Source organism: Thamnophis elegans, chromosome 15 (assembly GCF_009769535.1).
Source record: "Thamnophis elegans isolate rThaEle1 chromosome 15, rThaEle1.pri, whole genome shotgun sequence".
NCBI classification, from domain to species: Eukaryota; Metazoa; Chordata; class Lepidosauria; order Squamata; family Colubridae; genus Thamnophis; species Thamnophis elegans.
The window spans coordinates 41,212,187-41,232,579 of record NC_045555.1 but is presented as its reverse complement, the minus strand read 5'-3'; the positions used below and the strand labels follow the sequence as shown (position 1 = coordinate 41,232,579).

Sequence of the window (20,393 nt, the reverse complement as noted above, 5' to 3'; positions counted from 1 at the left end):
AATGCAACTGGTTTTAATAGCCACATGATAGCTTGATCAGTATTCTGGCATATGGAAAGAATATTTTAAAACTGTATTTTACTCCTTAAGTTTCAATTTCTCCCAAGGAATAACATTGCTACTGATGCCTCTGGCAGCTTCCCATCCTTCTCCCAGTCTGGAAAAAACAGAACACATCTGAAGAATCATCTATTTGGCTTGGTTTTTACTGAGAACATGCCACAAATGAGAAGAAATTGTGGTGAGCAAAGCCTCACACCTGTCTTAATAGCAGTAGGGAGTAATTAGGTTGGTTTGCATTTTAATCTGAACATATGTAAACAGCAGCTTACATTTCTCGAATTTATATGGCTGGAAAGCAAAAAAAAATAAAAAAAAAAATCTAGCTGTGGTTCTCCACTGATTCTCCACTAGTAATTTGGCAGCACTATAAACCGCAAATGTCCAATGTTCTCTCATTCAGAATAAAAACTCAACAGCACCATGACAACTCTTCCTTTTAAGATTCAATTAAAACACATTATTTGGAAAAGGCTGTTTATCTAATATGATCAACTAATGTACTAGAATCTGGCTCAGAATATAAAACATACAATCTCCTGAAGAGTTAAAAATCTGACATCAAAATTTTCTGATATTTCCTATTTTCAAGTTTTCACATACATTTATCATTGTCAATGACCTGTAGAGAAACTCATAGGAATAGCAATAATAACGGAACATTTCTACCTCAGCAAAAATTTAGAGCCTTTTTTTTTTACTCAAGAGATCAACTATTTCTTTTCTTACATCTTATTTTAAGTGTGAATTTTAATGATCCCTCCTATTAAATTTGCACCGATAGAACTTCCCTTTCCATTAAAATGCAGCAACTGAGCTAAGTAATCAGAAATATCCTTTTGATTCTGTTTTTAGTGTAAGGTTTGAACTTCAAAACCAAAATGGCATTTTTCTATACCCTTTGCTTTATTCATTACTTCAGGCTTTCTCCAGTATAAGAAGAGTTACTGTGAATTTGGAATCCTAAAATTCAATACATAGTTTTTAAAAAGATGTAAAGCAGAAAATATTTAGTTGTACAGTATTTTGTTATTTATCGGTTGTTTCCCCATTTTTTATAATGGTTCCACATAAGAGGTAGAAATGATAGAATCAGAAAAATTATCAAAACATTTTAGTTGATCGAAATCTGGCCCATATGATTTGGGAGCTTCAGAAACACCTAAAATGCTTGGATTTTTAAAAAGGAACTATATGTAAAGCAAAACCAACAATTTATTTTTGATCAGAAATTTAAATATATGATCAACATTAATATTACTAGTTATTTATTATCTGTATAACAAGATTTTTACAATAAATATCCAGTTTTGGAAAATCAATAAAAGTTAAAGAAGTATTTCTTATGATTTAAAACAACATTAATCAGCCTGAAAATGTTTTCAGTCTACTGTATATCCCAAACAATGTTTAAAAAATAATGCCCGTTAGATTTTCTGTGATGGAGGTGTAAGAAATTTGATGAATAAATATGATTTGTTCATTTTTCTTATGCTCCATATACTGCATTAGGAGCTCAAATTATATTAAATTATCATACAACCAAATGAAAAATTTTTCTGTAGTTAATGCGGGAAAACCTGGAAGGAGTATTACATACATGGCCTTAAAATCTTAGAGGGAACTTAACATACAGCATGGAAAAAAGGTATACAGATGGTGTACGTACGTACGTACGTACGTACGTACGTACATACATACATACATACATACATACATACATACATACATATATATATATATATATATATTGGGTTTCTGCCTGGATGGTCTCTTGTGACGAGCCGAAGGACAGAGAATGGAAGTAGTGATCTTCCTCCCATATTTTGGCATACCGGGGGTTGTAAAAGAAATCTAATAGATACCTTTCACTGATAATGGATAAGAGCCTGTGGCCTAATGGCTAAGAAGTCTGCCTAGTATGTAATATAGCCCAGGTTCAAATCCCAGTAAGGGTATGGCTAGCTGATGAGAGCTAAATAGCTTGAAATAGATCTATACTAGTCTCCTTTTATTTATTTATCAGCACAAATAAAAAACACAAATATAACAAAGGCAACAGTAAAAATATTGGGTTTCTGTCGTGATGGACTCTTGTGACGAGCCGATTGACAGATGATGGAAGCAGTTAGCTCCCTCCCATAATTGGGGCTTACCAGGGGTTGTGACACTCACTCTCTCTCTCTCTCTCTCTCTCTCTTCTCTCTCTCTCTCTCTCTCTCTCTCTCTCTCTCTCTCTCTATATATATATATATATATATATATATATATATATATATATATATATATATATATATATATATATATATATATATATATATACATACACACACACACACACATATATATATATATATAATGTGCATGATATAAAGAAATCAGATACCGCACTGAATATTCACCTTATAATCATACTACTATTTGTCCAACAAATAAAATGTCTTTAAAGTCATAGATAAAGGGCCACCATCAGTGAGCTATTGGACAGCACTATTGGGTCTGTTGTGTGGATGCTTGGGTGGTTTAGGGGCGGGGAATTTTTTCGGTGGGTGGGGGTGTATTTGGGGATTGTTATGTATATTGGGTCTGGTCTCTGGATGTTGTGTGAATTTTGTTGTATGTATATAATTTGCATATACGTACAATGAGAATAAAGTAAATAAGTAAGATATATAATGATAAAATTGTTCTATGAAAAGGTACAAAGTTATTTTTCAGGCAATATCCAATGCTCTGTATGTAGCTTATCTCTACATTCAGAAGTGATTCTATTTTCAGTACACCAAATAATTCATTATATTTGTTTAGATTTAGCTTGTTATCGACCTCATTTTGTATTTTATGTACAATAACGGATCTGGAAAAGTGTATAAACTTTTTTTTTAGATAGAAAAGTAGTTCCTAATTTATAAGGAATTCTGTCTTCATTGACCCTAATGGAACAACAACAGCAGGTGTTTCTTCCATATTTTATTTCAGGCAGTTCTTAATTATGTTAATTCAGAGATATTGCAACTAGGGTAAGAGCTGGATTGAGCTACAAAAACACACTTCTCATCAATAATCTTTTCCAACCTTTCAACTGGTAGCAACATTAAGTAGCATCTTCTGGGTAAGATACAGGAGTTCAGATTTTGAATGGGTTAGCAAGAATAATTATACCTTAAAGCGTAGGCATCATATTTTAGAAACAATTTATTATATCAATAAGTACAACAAGTTAAAAAATACTGGATCTGACTAGAAGTATTAACAGCATACTTTGGGATTAAAAAAGAAAGCAGTAGTTAAAAAGCCCTTTATTTATCAAAACTCAAAGAACAGAAGCTGACTCTATATTTAAGTGAGAATAAAACATACGAAGAACAGTTGCAGGAATTGGGTATGTCAAGTCTAGTGAAAAGAAGAACTAGGGGAAACATGATAACAATGTTCTGATAACTGAGGAGAACAGGTGTCAAACTATTTTCCAAAGCACCTGAAGGAAAGACAAGAAACAATGGATGGAAACTAATCAAGGAGAGAAGTAACCTAACACTAGGGAGAAATTTTCTAATGGTGAGAACAATTACCAGTAGAATGGCTTGCTTCAGAAGTACTGGGTGCCCCATCATTGGAGGCTTTCAAGAAGGGACTGGACAGCCATTTGTTTGAAATGGTACAGGTTCTCCTGCTCATGCACATGGTTGGACTAGATTACTTCTAAGGTCCCTTCCAACTTTGTTATTCTATGAATAATTATACTTTAAAGAGTGGGCAGCATGTAGTAGAAATAATTTATTATATCAATACATACAATAAGTTAAAAATATTGGATCTAACTGGAAGTATTAATAGGCTACATTGGGATTTAAAAAGCAGTAATTAAAAAATCCCTTCATTTATAAAAACTCAAAGAATTATTATAGAAGCTGCTTCTGTATTTAAGGGAGTGTAGCAATTTTGAGCCCAGCTCTCATTTTCAAATTCCTTCTAACTCTTCTTCTGCAGTTTTGGAAATTTCTGTTAAATAATAAGCAATAAGCAAAGCTTCCATTCTCAGATAGCTGAAAATCTGTATGCATACTAAGTGATCTTTCTGCATGGAGATAAGACTCTAGGGTACATGTTTGAATGGATAGTAGGCTTTATAAGTGTACCTTCTAAAAATATTGAAAACAAAATGGGTTGTTCAGCATAATTCCTACCTTCACTTTGATCACGGAAGAAAACATTCTAGCGTCTTCAGAGACACCTCCTATATAAATTTTTTTCGTGAAGATGGGAGCATGATCGTTTTCATCCTGAACCTCAATGAATATCTTTGCAGTATTGCCTAAAAGTAAAAAACAAGGGGTTAGCAAAATTAAAGTACACTGAATGCCTTAAGTCATAATAAGCATGTCTCTTCTACATTCTGTTAGAAAAGCTGTAAAGAAAATTGCTGCATATTTACATTTTTAGGAACCATAAATAATTAGTTCACGCTTTTGTTCTAAAGTTCCTGAAGAAACTAAGTTTACATTTTGCTGCATATTTACATTTTTAGGAACCATAAATAATTAGTTCACGCTTTTGTTCTAAAGTTCCTGAAGAAACTAAGTTTACATTTTGCTGCATATTTACATTTTTAGGAACCATAAATTATTAGTTTATGCTTTTGTTCTAAAGTTTCAGAAGAAACTAAGTTTATATTTTTCTGACTCAGTGGAAATTAAACAGAATTGCTTTCTCAAAAAAAAAATCAACAGAACAAAGAGTTTGAAAACTCTACAATGAAGGACAAAGTCAAACTTGACTGTCCTTGATAATACAGAAATATTGAATATGAATATGACAAGAGTTTTATTTTTTCCTTAAGACTTAAAATGTTTCTTTGTTTTAAGTTATTTTTCTTTTTCATTCTTCAGGTAATTCGAAATACAGGTCCCAGAAAATAGTTAATATCATTAAATTCTTGATCCTAAAAGCTTAAAGAGATGCTATTTTTTAGCATATTTCAGGGTTGCTTTTCACCATTATTAATAGGTATTCTGTGCAAGATTGGTCATCCACTTTGCTTGTCACCTCCAATTCTATTATGTTATCCTGGGATAACGTAAGAGCTGTTGCCCCCATCTCGAATGGTATGACTGTTGTGTGTTTTAAATTATGCATTGTTATGTGTCGTTTTTTAATTTTTTGTCTGTATCCCCCTTCCCTGGTTTGAGTTGTGAGCCGCCCTGAGTCCCCTTCGGGGGAAAAGGGCGGCATATAAATATAATAAACAAACAAACATATTGGTTATATACATTTTGAATGGCATGCAAGTAAGGTATAAGTTATATATTGTCTAGAATCACTGCCTTATAGATAAATACTGTCACAGGAGAAAGGACTGCCACACCACCTTATGGATCATGCAGTTTGACTGACTGTGCACAGAGTCATAGCATAGTCATTTTATACGAACAACTGAAAATTTGTGAGTCAGCAAGAGTTATTTTAATAGTAGCAACACAGAAAAAGAGCTTAGAGGATTGGATGCCAAAACAAGACATAGAGTTAGTCTTCTCCCCCCGCCCCTCGCCGGTGCCATCATTCTGCTGAACACTTAATTCCTACAACACCCTCTCACTTCTCATCGTTTCTCATCTTCTCACCTGTCCTACATCTTCCATTGATTTCTTAGAATTTATCAATTGTTGTTTGTAACTTATAATTAATGATTGATTACAAAAGGCAAGAAACCCTACACCACTTCAGACAAATGGTTATCCAACATCTTAAAAACTTCCAGTGTTGGAGCATTCAAATTACAAATTCTTTTTTTTTCTTCTCATCGAAGAAGCTTCTTCAATTGTGATTGATGTTCTGACTCAGAACTGAAAAAGCTTCTTGGATGAGAAGCGAAACCACTTCAAGGAAAAACAAAGTCCAGTTGCCTTTTGAAAAAGCACCTTGAGACTATTAACTGGCAAATACTATTCTACTCTTTTGAATCATTGAATCCATGACTGGGATCCTTTCCCACGTCTTCTGACTCAATCCAATTCTTGAAATATTATTTTATGTTTTCTTGAAATATTAGAGTTCTATTGTCAAAGAAGTTATGACAAAGCCAACTGAAAATAATTAATATTTTCGGTGTTACCATAAATTTCACAAAACTAGATTTTCACAATTCAGTAACGTGCGATGAGCTTTTGTGTATACTGATGTGCCATATAAAATGATTGCTTCAATGTAATTTTTCCCTGTTATTAGATTTGTCACCAGTCTTGTTTGACATCAATATAGTTATAAGCAAACACAATGGGGTATTATTTCCACAGCTGCTACAAACAAAGGAATAAGTGATATGTTGCTGTTACTTGGCAACTATATTGTGAAGAGCAGTTCAAGAATTTTGAATATTGGATCATATAAACCACAGTAATGAAAATAGCTCTGATTTCCGTTATCAAACACTTAAAATATTTCTTTCTCTTGGATATGGATTATATGGATACATTCAAACATCTATCAAATTAAACTTCACTGACATTTAATTAACAATCTTCATTTTGCCTCATCGCTTCATTCCTATACAGGTGAAACTTGAAAAATTATAATATCGTGCAAAAGTTCATTTATTTCAGTAATACAACTTAAAAGATGAAACTAATATATGCGATAGACTCATTACATGCAAAGCAAGATAGATCAAGCCGTGATTTCTCATAATTCTGATGATTATGGCTTACATCTTATGAATTGAATTGAATTGAGAGTTTATTTATATGCTGCCCTTTTCCCTGGGGGGACTCAGGGCAGCTTACAACTCGAAGGGGGGGGGGAAACAAACATTTAACACGTAAAACAGTACATAATTAAAAGCACAACATTCATACCATTCGGGTGGGTTACAGTCTTTAGCCCCAGGCCTGACGGGATAGCCAGATTTTAAGGGCTGTGCGGAAGGCCTGGAGGGTGGTGAGGGTGCGAATCTCCATGGGGAGATCGTTCCATAGGGTCGGAGCTGCCACCGAGAAGGCTCTCCTCCGCGTAGTTGCCAGTCGGCATTGACCGGCAGATGGAACTCGGAGGAGGCCTAATCTGTGGGATTTGATTGGTCGCGTGGAGGTGATTGGCAGTAGGCGGTCTCTCAAGTACCCAGATCCACTACCATGAAGGGCTTTATGGGTGACAAGTAGCACCTTGAAGCGTATCCGGAGATCGACAGGTAGCCAGTGCAGCTCGCGGAGGATAGGTGTTATGTGGGTGAACCGAGGTGCACCCACAATCGCTCACGCGGCCGCATTCTGGACTAGCTGAAGTCGCTGAATACTCTTCAAGGGCAGCCCCATGTAGAGCACATTGCAGACCCCAAAGCCACAATCTCAGAAAATTGGAATATTACATGAAATCAATAAAACAAGGATTGTACATAGAACAATATCAGACCTCTGAAAAGTGTAAACATGTACTTGGTTTGGGCCCCTTTGCAGCAATTACTGCCTCAATGCGGCGTGGCATGGAGGCTATCAGCCTGTGGCACTGCTGAGGTGTTATGCAAGACCAGGATGCTTCAATAACGGCCTTCCGCTCTTCTACATTGTTCAGACTCATGGCTCTCATCTTTCTCTTGGCAATGCCCCATAGATTGTCTATGGGGTTCAGGTCAGGCGAGTTTGCTGGCCAATCAAACACAGTAATCCCACGGTCATTGAACCAGGTTTTGGTGCTTTTGGCAGTGTGGGCAGGTGCCAAGTCCTGCTGGAAAATGAAGTCAGCATCCCCATAAAGCTCGTCTGCAGAAGGAAGCATGAAGTGGTCCAAAATCTTCTGGTAGATGGTGGTCCAAAATCTTCTGGTAGATGGCTGCGTTGACCCTGGACTTAATGAAGCACAATGAACCAACACCAGCAGATGACATGGCTCCCCAAATCAACACAGACTGTGGAAACTTCACACTGGACTTCAAGCATCTTGCAGTGTGTGCCTCTCCATTCTTCCTCCATACTCCTTGGTCCTTGGTTTCCAAATGAGATGCAAAAGTTGCTCTCATCAGAAAAGAGGACTTTGGACCACTGAGCAACAGACCAGGTCTGTTTTTCTTTAGCCCAGGTAAGACGCTTCTGACATTTGTTGTTCAGGAACGGCTTGACAAGAGGAATATGACATGTATGTGGCGGCTCTTGATGCACTGACTACAGCCTCAGGCCACTCCCTGTGAAAATCCCAAACACTTTTGAATGGACTTCTCCTGACAATCCTCTCCAGGCTGCGGTCATCCTGCTGCTTATGCACCCTTTTCTTCCATACTTTTCCCTTCCATGTAACTTTCTATTAATGTGCTTTGATACAGCACTTTGGGAACATCCAACTTCTTTTGCAATTACCTTTTGAGGCTTTCCCTCCTTATGGAGGATGTCATTGATCGTTTTCTGCACAACTGTCAGGTCAGCAGTCTTTCCCATGATTGTGATTCCTACTGAACCAGACTGAGAAACCATTTAAAGGCTCAGGAACCCTTTGCAGGTGTTATGGCTTAATTAGCTAATTAGCATAAGGAGCCGAGGTGGCGCAGTGGTTAAATGCAGCAATGCAGGCTACTTCCACTGACTGCAGTTCTGTAGTTCAGCTGTTCAAATCTCACCGGCTCAGGGTTGACTCAGCCTTCCATCCTTCCGAGATGGGTAAAATGAGGACCCGAATTGTTGGGGGCAATATGCTGACTCTGTAAACCGCTTAGAGAAGGCTGAAAGCTCTATGAAGCAGTATATAAGTCTAACTGCTATTGCTATTGCTACTTTGAGCCTAGAATATTGCACCTTTTCACAATATTCTAATTTTCTGAGATTGTGGCTTTGGGGTTTTCATGAGCTGTAAGCCATAATCATCACAATTATGACAAATCACGGCTTGAACTATCTTGCTTTGCATGTAATGAGTCTATCTCATATATTAGTTTCACCTTTTAAGTTGCATTACTGAAATAAATGAACTTTTTTTTTAAAATATATTTTATTCATTTTCACATTCCATTTTACAATCACTTATATACAGGGTATTTGCTATAAGAAAAAAAAAATAAAAAAAAATAAAAAAAAATAAAAAAGAAAACACAACTCATCATTCACAACCCCACCTGACACTTCCATCCTCCATACACCCCATCTACCCCCTCCAACTTTCCTTTCCTCCCTCTAATGCTCCCCTCCTACTTCCCTTTCCCCTCAAACCTTCCTTCTCCCCTTACTCCCAACACGCCCTCCTTGCATTCCCCCTACTCCTTCCTTACTCCTCCCTCCTCTTTCCCTCTACCTCCCTCCTTGGTGTATTCCTTTATTCAAGTGTTGTTTATTATAATCTAATAAAAAGTAAAATAAACCAAGGAAAAAAAATTTAAAGAAAGAAAAGAGAAAAAAAAAGGAAAAAAAAAAAAGAACAACCGTATATAAGTGCATTCTTGTTCTTATTGAGACTATGTTAACACCCACCCACCCACCCCCCATAAATCCCCATCCCTACTCCTCCCGACTTCCCAGGGCCCACACCTGGCACTGCCTTCTATCTAAAGTATCTTATATTCATATGGATTAAAAATAAAAGCAATATATTAAAGGAAAAAAAAACCAAAAAAAAGAAAAAAAAAAGAAACTCTTTGTGTTAAGCTCAGCCCCCCATCTTTATATATGCTTAAATAGTGTAAGTCATTCTATCTATATTTTATTCTCGTCTCTTGCTTCTTTGTTATTTACCCCGACCTCCTGTAGACTCTCCCATTCCTCTTCCTTAACCTTGTATTCAGATAAACATTTATCCAAATTTGTATAGACATCAATATACAATCTAACTCAAAAATAATCCCTTCTAGTAAAATTTAAGCAGCGTGGATCATTCCACATATTCAAATATTACTTTACAGAAGAATAATCAAACTTTCCCTTTCTTAACCTTAATTTCAAACAATAATTCAAAATAATCTGACCAGACTTTCCCTTCTTGGTAAAGTTTAAGCAGCGTGGATCAAGTATTACTTTACACAAAAATCAGTTTGCATTCTATCTTGAAATGATCCCGACCAGCTTTCCCTTCTAATAGGATTTAAACAACGTAAATCATTCCGCGTGCATTTTGCCCTCATCCCTTGCTTCTCTGATATTTACCACTATCAAATTTATGCAGACATTAGTTTAAAATTTAGCTCAAAATAATTTCATCAAGCTTTCCCTTCTAATAAAAATTAAATAGCATAGATCATTCCACATATTCAAATAATACTTTCAACAAGAATCAGTTTACCTTCCGTTTTAAAATTATGTCATCCAGCTTTCCCTTCTAACAGAATTTAAACAACATAAATCATTCTGCATTCATTTTACATATATACATTCAGTATCACCCCACCAATATACATAAATCATTCCGCATGCATTTTACCCTCATCCCTTGCTTCTCTAATATTTGCCACTATCAAATTTATACAAACATTAGTTTAAAATCTAGCTCAAAATAATTTCACCAAGCTTTCCCTTCTAATAAAAATTAAATAGCATAGATCATTCCACATATTCAAATAATAGTTTCAACAAGAATCAGTTTACCTTCTATTTTAAAATAATCTCTTCAAACTTTCCCTTCTAACAAGATTTAAACAACGTAAATCATTCTGCATGCATTTTACATATATACATTCAGTATCACCCCACCAATAAATTCCGCTTTTTCTACCGGAGAGAGGTCGCAAACCCCCATTCAATCCACAACTTTGGCGAATATTTTAGAATGTCTAAATCCTCAAACTCCGCTTTTCTGCTTCTCCGAGGGAGGGGGAGCTACCCCCTCCATCTTGCAGCCATGTGGTCTGTTGCTTGCCTTCTCCTTCGGCTTGTCTCTCCTCTTTTCCAAGTGAATCAGAAAGTCCCGCCTTCAAAGTCTTGTAATAGAAATCTTGAGCCTCCGAAACAGAATTGAGACGAAGTCTTTGATTCTCAAATGTGACCGTAATGCCGGCTGGGGCCTCCCATTTATATTGAATCTGATGATTTCTAAGCTCTTTAGTTAAAAAGGTATAGTCCCTTCTTGCCTTTAACATCTGGAAAGGTATTTCTTTGAAGACAATCAAGTCCTGGCCATCAACTCTCAATCTATTATTGTAAAATTTTTGCATGATCGCGTTTCTGGATTCTTTTGTGGAGAAATATATGATTATGTCCCTCGGGAGCTGTCGCTGTTCCGCTACCAACGAATTCTGGCGATAGATTTTCCGAATCTGCCAATCAAAGTTAAGTCCCGGGCTTCCCACCGCATGGCTGAGGGCTTCAACAAAGGTCTGTTTCAGATTCTCTCGCTCCTTTTCGCGGAATCCTCTGACTCTTATTGCGAATGCCTTCTTATTAAAGTTTATCATAACGAGCTGTTCTTGGGTGTCTCTAATTTTTTGTTGTAATATTTGAATATTAGTAGTCAAATTAGAATTAGCCTCCTCCAAACTTTCCAATTTATTCTCTATTTCAGCGGTATAATCTGACAGGGCAGACACGGCTGCAAACGTATTCGCCTTCATTTGGTCAATTTTAGACTTTAAATCACCATATAGCTCCAATACAAATTCCTTAATTTCTTGTTTAAAATCATTAAACATTTGAAAAAAAAATTCCTGTGTTAAGAATTCTCCAGTAGAGGGCGTAGGAGACAAGGGCTGCGATTCCAGTGTAAATTCTTTAAGCTCATTCACAGATTCTTTAGGCACATTTGTAGAGAGACGCTTCGATTTTGACCTGGGTGCCATTATAAATAAACAAATAAACAGCGCTTTCGCTCCCCTCTGTTTCCAAAAAAACCAAAAAAAGTTATTTTGTTAAGGAGCGGTCTGCAGGAAGGTAAAACCGGCTACGTACATCCCCTATCAGTCACCAACGGAGAGAAATCGCCATTTTGAAGTCCGTTTAAACAAAGAAGCCTCTAAGACAAATGGTGCTGGTATTTAAGATAGTAATAAAAGCATAAATCTCACAGGAGTGGGACCCGCCCGTATTAATCCTAGCTTCAAACAACTTTGCTTTGTCCTGGGGGGGGATCGCCTGTCTAGGGCTGCAAAAAAAGGCAGCTGAGAAGAACTGGCTGGAGATAAAAGCTCCGCTCACGCTGGATCTAATCTCTGTCCACAGCCAAAAAAAAAGAGAGAGGCTGTGAATTACGAATAGACCCTAGCACACAGAGCTACTCCCTGCCCCTTTATAGCCAAAAAGGGGTGATATCTATGATCTTATTTAGATATACAGACCAGATCTCTGAGAGAGCTCGGTTGAGCCCTCCTCGGCGACAGGCTCCGCCCCCCCGGAAGCCCCCATTACTGAAATAAATGAACTTTTGAACAATATTCTAATTTTTCAAGTTTCACCTGTATATGGCATATATTTTACTGGGGTTTTTTTTGCAATTTTTTTTATTTGTAAACATAAAAAACAACTTAAAAAATTCTCATCCATTAAATAAAGCATGTCGTTTGGTTACAAGTGTTTTTGCATCCATATTCTCAATTACATATACAATCACAGATTTTCCGTCTAATATAACTAGATACCTCACTTTCATTGCGCAACATATATTCAATTACAATTAATATTTCTTTCTTTTCAATAAACCTAATTCCCTTACATTCTTGATTGTCTATTTAATAACAATATACCTTTATATAATCACTTATCCCATTTTGAACATTTTTACAGTATAAAAGAATTTACCAACTGCTTATATTTATATATCACTATTTTCATTTATGTATAATTCTACTGGGTTTTTTCATATCCATGTTATTCTGTATTTAATTCTGCTTTCTAACAATGTTCTAAAGAGTAACTGACTATAATAAAACATCTGCATGCCATTTATATATAGATTTGCTCTCCAGTGCATGGTAAAATCCAATATCTTGTTCTTTTGGGTACATAGGGAAAAGTGAATTTTGCAAGAGAGAATATTAATATTATTAATATAGTAATAAAAGCATCATACAGAACCCCCAAAACATATATTAAAATACAGATTCTAATAGAAAATAAAGGAGCAATATACAAATATAGCAGCAAGATGAATACAAAATTTTAATCAGATGATTAATTATACAAAAAAGGTAATTTAACAAAGCTTTGATGTTTTAAATATCTGACTTTCATTTTAGTATAAGGTTGTTAATTTATGATATCTACAAATCATGGGAAAAAATAATACTCTGATCAAAACTTCACATTTCCTATATTGCACTTTGAGCTCTCAAAATTTTGATTAGTATCTAGAGATGCCTTTCTGTTAATGGAAGACCTGTTCATCAGAAACTATTTTTTTCTTTTTTTGTTTTTTTTAATAAACATTTTTTTTATTTTTACTAAACAAACAACACACACAAATGATCATCTTACATTACATCTTGTAGAAAGTGTGTCAATTGGTTACAATTAGCTTTCGTGCATCTCTTCCAGAATCATTACTTACATTCATATCGAATATCAAAGTTCTTAATGAGTCTTACTTTCAACATATCATAGTTCTCATTTAGCTGAAATTGTTTTAATGTCCTTTTGCCTAGAATAATCCATAGTTAAAAAACAACAACACAGCCACCTAATGGCATTTCATTAATTATTACAAAGTCATCCAATAGCCTTAAACCTTTATAACACATTCTAAACAAAAATTAGTTGACAAAATATCTGAGCTCTTTTCTCCCTTCAAGTCACTGTTTACAATTTGTGTCCACGTTCCTTTTATTATGATAGTACATGTATGTATCATTAACTGTATCCCTTATCCTTATCATTCCATTGTTAGTTGTTATAATTAATAATGGTTAACAAAAAATCCTTTACTGTTATATCTATTTTCTTCTTATCAAACCAACATATATGCATTACCCTTGTCAATTATTTTTTAGTTCCAAAGGGTTTTATTTCTTTTAAAAAACACAAATATTTCATCATTCGTCAATCATTAAAACATTGAAGGACAATTTTTTTGTATGCCCCTCCCTCCCTCCACCCCCCCAACCCCCCTCCTCCTTCCCCCCCGACTTCCCAGAACCCGTACATGGTATGGATTTTTAACAAACACAGTCTAAAATCTATTGAGAAAAAAGAAATAAAGAAATTAATGACATTCTACATTGACCTTAGCTTCTTCTTGCTGAACTAACTTTAAACAATTTAAATCATTTCTGATCTTAAGCATAGGCTAACTGGAATTTCTTGGTCCCGTATTTATTTTGTATATAGTCAATCCATTTTTTCCAGTCTCGTTTATATCTCTCATTTGAGTGATCTTTAAGATATGCCGATATTTTAGCCATCTCGGCTAAATTTGTAACTTTCAATGTCCATTCTTGGATTGTAGGCAAGTCTTCCTTCTTCCAGTATTGCACCACTAACAGTCTTGCTGCCGTTATTAGGTGCAGAGTCAAGTTAGTCTCTACCACTGTGAAATCAGTACATATACCTAATAAAAATAACTGAGGAGTAAACTTTATCCTTCTTTTAAAGATATTTTGCATAACCCACCATATTTTTTATCCAGAATGCCTTAACCTTTTGGCAGGTCCACCATATATGATAATATGTAGCATCGAGAGAACCACACCTCCAACATTTAGGCCCTTGTCAATTATTTTTTAACTTAACCATCTATAAATTACTAAATTACTACTTACTAATAATAAAGCTTAGTTAATTTTTTTGTTATCTACTTTCATATATCCAATAACATTATACCTTTATAACATGTTCAAAATAAAAATTGATTATTTAAATTTCTAAACTTTTTCCCCCCCAAATCATTATTTGCAATTTCTATCCAAATTCCTTATATTAAGCCAGTACATATATATGTCATTAACTATAAGTTTTATCATTTCATCATTATTATTATTATCATTAATGTCATTAATCAGAAACTATTTTTGACATAATGAAAAATGGGAAAAAAAAACAAGTCCCAATACAATGAACATCTGCTTGCAAAAACATATTTCCTTAGATTTTATTTCTGTGTGCCACAGCATGCTTGTTCTTCATTCCACAAAGGATCTAAAAAACAAATCTACCAGACTTTTGTACTGCTCACCGAGAGATACTTAGAGATTCTTATAATCATAGGAGTGGAAGAGACCTTGGAGGTTTTCAACTCCAGGTCAAAAGAAGGGGAGGGTTCTGAAGCACCAGAGCTGAGGACATTGCTGTCAAGGTAGGCAGTCATAGAGATAGGAAATAGCTAAAATACTAGAGTCAGTCCAATAATGAGTGCCAACTATTTGGACCGGGAGGCACTGCACACAGTCACTCACACCCTCATCACCTCAAGACTGGATTACTGTAATGCGCTCTACATGGGGCTGCCCCTGAAAAGTGTTCGGAGACTACAATTGGTCCAGAATGCAGCCGCGAGAGCGATACGGGGTGTACCGAGGTACACCCACCCTACACCTGTCCTCCGCGAGCTGCACTGGCTCCCTATTGGTCTCCGAGCACGATTCAAGGTGCTGGTTATTACCTTTAAAGCCCTACATGGCTTAGGACCCGGATATCTACAAGACCGTCTTCTGCCGCACACCTCTCTACGACCGATAAGATCGCACAGGGTGGGCCTTCTCCGGGTGCCATCAGCTAGACAATGTCGGCTGGCGGCGCCTCGGGGGAGGGCCTTCTCTGTAGCCACTCCGGCCCTATGGAATGAACTACCCCCAGAGATCTGGACCCTACCCACCCTCATGGCCTTCCGAAAAGCTATCAAAACCTGGCTTTTCTGGCAGGCCTGGTGCTGTTGACCTCTCGACCGAGGTCCAGCCCCGATTAGACTGGGTGCATAATATGTTTCTTTTAATCTGCTTTTTCCTGTTTGTTTTTAACCTTTCTCTGAAAATTTTATTTTCTGTAAGCTGCCCGCAGTCCTTCGGGATTGGGCGGCCTATAAATTTAATAAATCCAATCCAATCCAATCTAACTACAGACTAAGATAACAGAATGACAGAGTCGGAAGGGACCTTGTAGGTCTTCTACTCCAAACCCCTGCTATGCAGGAAACCCTATTCCACTCCAGTCAAATGGTTAAAAACATCTAGTGTTGGACCATTCACAACTTACGGAGGCAAGTTGTTCCACTGATTAATTGTTCTAACTGTCAGGAAAAATTCTCCTTAGTTCTTCGTTACTTCTCTCCTTGATTAGTTTCTATTCATTGCTTCCTGTCCTGCCTTCAGGTGTTCTGGTGAATAGGTTGATCTCTTCTTTTTTAAAAAAAAAATATTTTATTTTATTTAGAACAAAGTTAAAATACAAAACAGCAATAACTGTCAGCCTCTGCTTCGCTGCTGCTTTTCGGCTGCCATTGAAATGGGGAGGGGGGCATGGTATTTGGGAGGGGAATCATTATGTGCTAGAGGATTGTTATTAGAAGCTGTCCTGACCATCCCTCTGCGCATGCGGAGGAAGGGAGTTTCCCACCAAGGCCAACTGTCCGGCATTCCAGCCTGATGATGTTTTTTGAAGATATCTCCCACCTGACAGTTGGGTGAATTATTATTGGACTATGAAACGGGGTGCCAAGAGGAGGGGATTGAATTATACATGATATCCATTGCTTTCGCGCCAATTTACTCAGACTCAGCTTTGCTTTGCTACTCATCCTTTGTAATTCGTAAAAATACACTTAATTCTAAAAATGGAGTCGAGTGGTTTCTTTCCTGATTATTAAATGAAGTAGCACCTGACAATAACACTTAGTCTTATATACCATTTCACAGCGCTTTACAGCCAGTGGTGGGATTCAGTCAATTCACACCTATTCGGGAGAACCGGTTGTTAACTTTCTAAGCAGTTTGGAGAACCGGTTGTTGGAAGAAATCTCATTTTATTTTTTTCCACCTTTACAGGGCTAATTTTATAAGGAAGGCAGGAAGGAAACATTCTGGTGTTGTTTCTAGCCTAATCTTTATTGCCCTGCTTATATAAACTACCACTCTGGTTAACCCTTATTACATTGTAACAGCTAAGGCAAAGCACCCATCAATGTGAGTGGGTCCATGCCCACCCAGTCACATGATCTATCCCTGTCTACCCAGCTGGTCATTAGGGGAGAGAACCGGTTGTTAAAATGTTTGAATCCCACCACTGATTACAGCCTTCTCTAAGTGATTTACAGAGTCAGTATATTGCCCCCATAAATATGATGTCATAGATATTACTGAACATGGTGGGATGATAAAGAAGTGCGGTCACAATTCTGGAAGGCTACAATTAATATATATTTAAAAGAGGTTTAATGAAAAGGGAGGGGTACCTCACTGCAGAGGAGGGAAAACATGCAAATCTATAGTTCTTAACACGGCAGCCCTCTGAGGAGAAGCAAATGGAAAGAGAAATAAAATTGACACACTTATGTGAGTTTATTATGGGTCTATAAGAAAAGCTGAATAGGAGGATGAAGAACATCAAAAATGTAGAGTCTGGACACAGAGAGTAATTATTGTGCTCTTAAGCACAGTCGCTTGAGTATATGGAACGATCTACCCCCTGAGATCTGGACCCTCCCTACTCTCTCGGCCTTCCGAAAGTCTACTAAGACCTGGCTGTTCCGGCAGGCCTGGGGCTGTTGATCCTCGATTGAGTTCCAGCCCCACTAAGAACTGAGTATATGTTGTGTTCTTTTAACCTCTTTGTTTGTATTTTAAATTTTCTAGTATTTTTAACTGTTTTTATGTGAGCCGCGCAGGGTCCTCCGGGATTGGGCAGCATACAAATCCATTAAAATTCAATTCAAATTCAAATTGCATTCAGTTCTGCACACCTCAATTTAAAACAAAACATTGATAAGTCCAGAAAAAAGGTTACCAAGATGATGAAAGAACTAGAAACCAAGTTCTAGAAACAGTTAAATTTAAGTAGGTTTTGTATGCAGTAGAGAAGGATGAGGGGCAACATGAGAGCTGTTTTCAATTTTCCCAAAACACTCATGTTGTGTGTGATTCAGATTTATTCTCCTTTGTTCCAGATAGTGAAATTAGAACTAATGGATTTAAACTTCAAGGATATAGTTCAGACATTAGGAAAAACATGTCAATTAGTGAAACAGTTTACTTATTGAGTAGCTTCTTCCCCTCCACTCGATATTTTCAAACAGAGGCTGGAGAATCATCTTTTGGGTGGGATGTAGTGAATCTTGCATGCAGTGTGCAGAAGGTTGCACTGATGATCTCTTAGGTCCCTTCCAACTCTATGATTCTACAATCTGAGAGATTTTCTACAGTGCCCAACAGAAAAATATATGGTTCACTTTGAAATGTTTTGTATTCAAGCAATGTACTATTAATGATAATAATTTTCATTTTACACCATGCTTTTAGCACATGTATTATACATGCATATATTCTCCCCTCCTAAAACTCAAGCTAGGCGCACTATAATTATCATATTATGTTGCAGTGAAACTGAGGAACAATTTTTTAAAGTTATGATATTTAAACGTGAGCGGATTTCCCAACTTAAAAAATAAAATAAAATCACAATGCTACATCTGGTTTGACCTTGTTTTGCTACATGTTGGTTGCCTTTAAAAATTGCCTAACAAATATAGCTTTGGATATTCCATTGGCCTCTTGTAGTCTTCTCACAATCTCCTCTTTTTAAAATGTATTTTATCTGCCTCAGCTTTGTGACCTTCCCCTTGACTTGAAACATTTCTTTGAGACTATTTACTCTATTTTATTTTAATTAATTTTTGTCCAGTCACCCTAACCCTAAATCAAAACTTTCTAAAGAAGAAATATAATTCCAGTTAAACGTATGTAATCAAATCAAATAAAATCAAATCCAAAACTAGGCAGGAATAAAGCTGTTGTCCAAACCTAAAACAATATGAACTAATATAGGATTGGAATGCATTTAAATATTATTTAAAAGCCTGGGAGATCTTCATCTAGGGCCAACATATGGGTACCAGTCAGTGGTAGGATTCAAAAATTGTTTACTACCGGTTCTCTGGGTGTGGCTTAGTGGGCGTGGCATGGCTTGGTGGGTGTGACAGGGGATGTCAAGGCAGCCTCCCTCAGTAACCAAGAAAGAAACCACTCAACTCCATTTTGCAGAATTAAGAGTACTTTTACTGGTTATGAGTAGATAGCAGCTAAGCAAAGCAAGATCTGAGGCAAAAGCGTGCGTAATCATAGATATCAATATGGTAGATATCAAGGGCGCTCTACATGGGGCAGCCCTTGAAGAGTATTCGGAGACTACAGCTGGTCCAGAATGCAGCCGCGCGAGCGATTGTGGGTGTGCCTCAGTACACCCACGTTACACCTATCCTCTGCGAGCTGCACTGGCTGCCTATTGGTCTCCGGATACGCTTCAAGATGCTAGTTGTCACTTATAAAGCCCTACATGGTATTGGACCTGGGTACTTGAGAGACCGCCTTCTGCCAATTACCTCCCATAGACCCATTTGATCCCACAGATTAGGCCTCCTCCGAATTCCATCTGCCGGCCAATGCCGGCTTTCGGCCACCCGGAGGAGGGCCATCTCTGTGGCTGCTCTGGCCCTCTGGAATGATCTCCCTGTGGAGATTCGGACCCTCGCCACCCTTCAGGCCTTCCATAGAGCTGTTAAGTCCTGGCTGTCCCAGCAGGCCTGGGGGTCTCGAGTTCCACCCCTTCTTGAATTGGGTTGTGCTTGTGTTTTTTAAATTGTTTGTATTGTTGTCTTGTTTTTGTCTTACTTTTTGTATTTGTTCCCCTCCCCTTGGCTTCTGTTCAGCCGCCCTGAGTCCCTCTAGGAATAGGGAGGCATACAAATCGAATAAATCCAATCCAATCCAATCCAATATGCCACCCAACTCCCTCCCCCTGGTAACCCTATCCCATGGTCCAATCCGCACAACCCTCAGGTGTCATGTGGGTTTCATCTTCAAAAAGCATCATCAGGTTGGTATGTTGGACAGTTGGCCTTGGAGGCAAATCCACTATCTGCAGCATGCGCAGTAGATGGTGAGAACAAACTCCCTTTTTACAATCATTCCTGTACTGAAAACTTCCCCTCCCAAATACCACGCCTCCTCCCCGTTTCAATGGCAGCTGAAAGCAAGTAGTGAAGCAGAGGCTGACAGGGGAAGGATATTGTAAAATCTGCATTCCCACCTCACTTCAGGGGAAGGTTATTGCAAAATCCCCATTTCCTCCCGATCAGCTGGGACTCAGGAGGCAGTTGGGGGCAGGGCCAGTCAGAGGTGGCATTTACCGGTTCTCTGAACTACTCAAAATTTCTGCTACTGGTTCTTCAGAACTGGTCAGAACCTGCTGAATACCACCTCTGCAGTAGATCAGATCTCATTAGGGAATGTTTTTTTGGGA

The 20,393-nt window shown here is 37.3% G+C and overlaps 1 protein-coding gene across 1 annotated transcript in view; it reads right to left on the bottom strand.

Moving 5' to 3' along the window:
- PCDH15 (protocadherin related 15) overlaps nt 1-20,393 on the bottom strand; it is a 532,120-nt gene that overhangs the window by 81,751 nt on the left and 429,976 nt on the right. Inside the window, exon 26 of the mRNA XM_032231542.1 lies at nt 4,248-4,375. Coding sequence (XP_032087433.1) covers nt 4,248-4,375 — 128 coding nt within the window. The remainder of the gene's footprint in view (nt 1-4,247; nt 4,376-20,393) is intronic.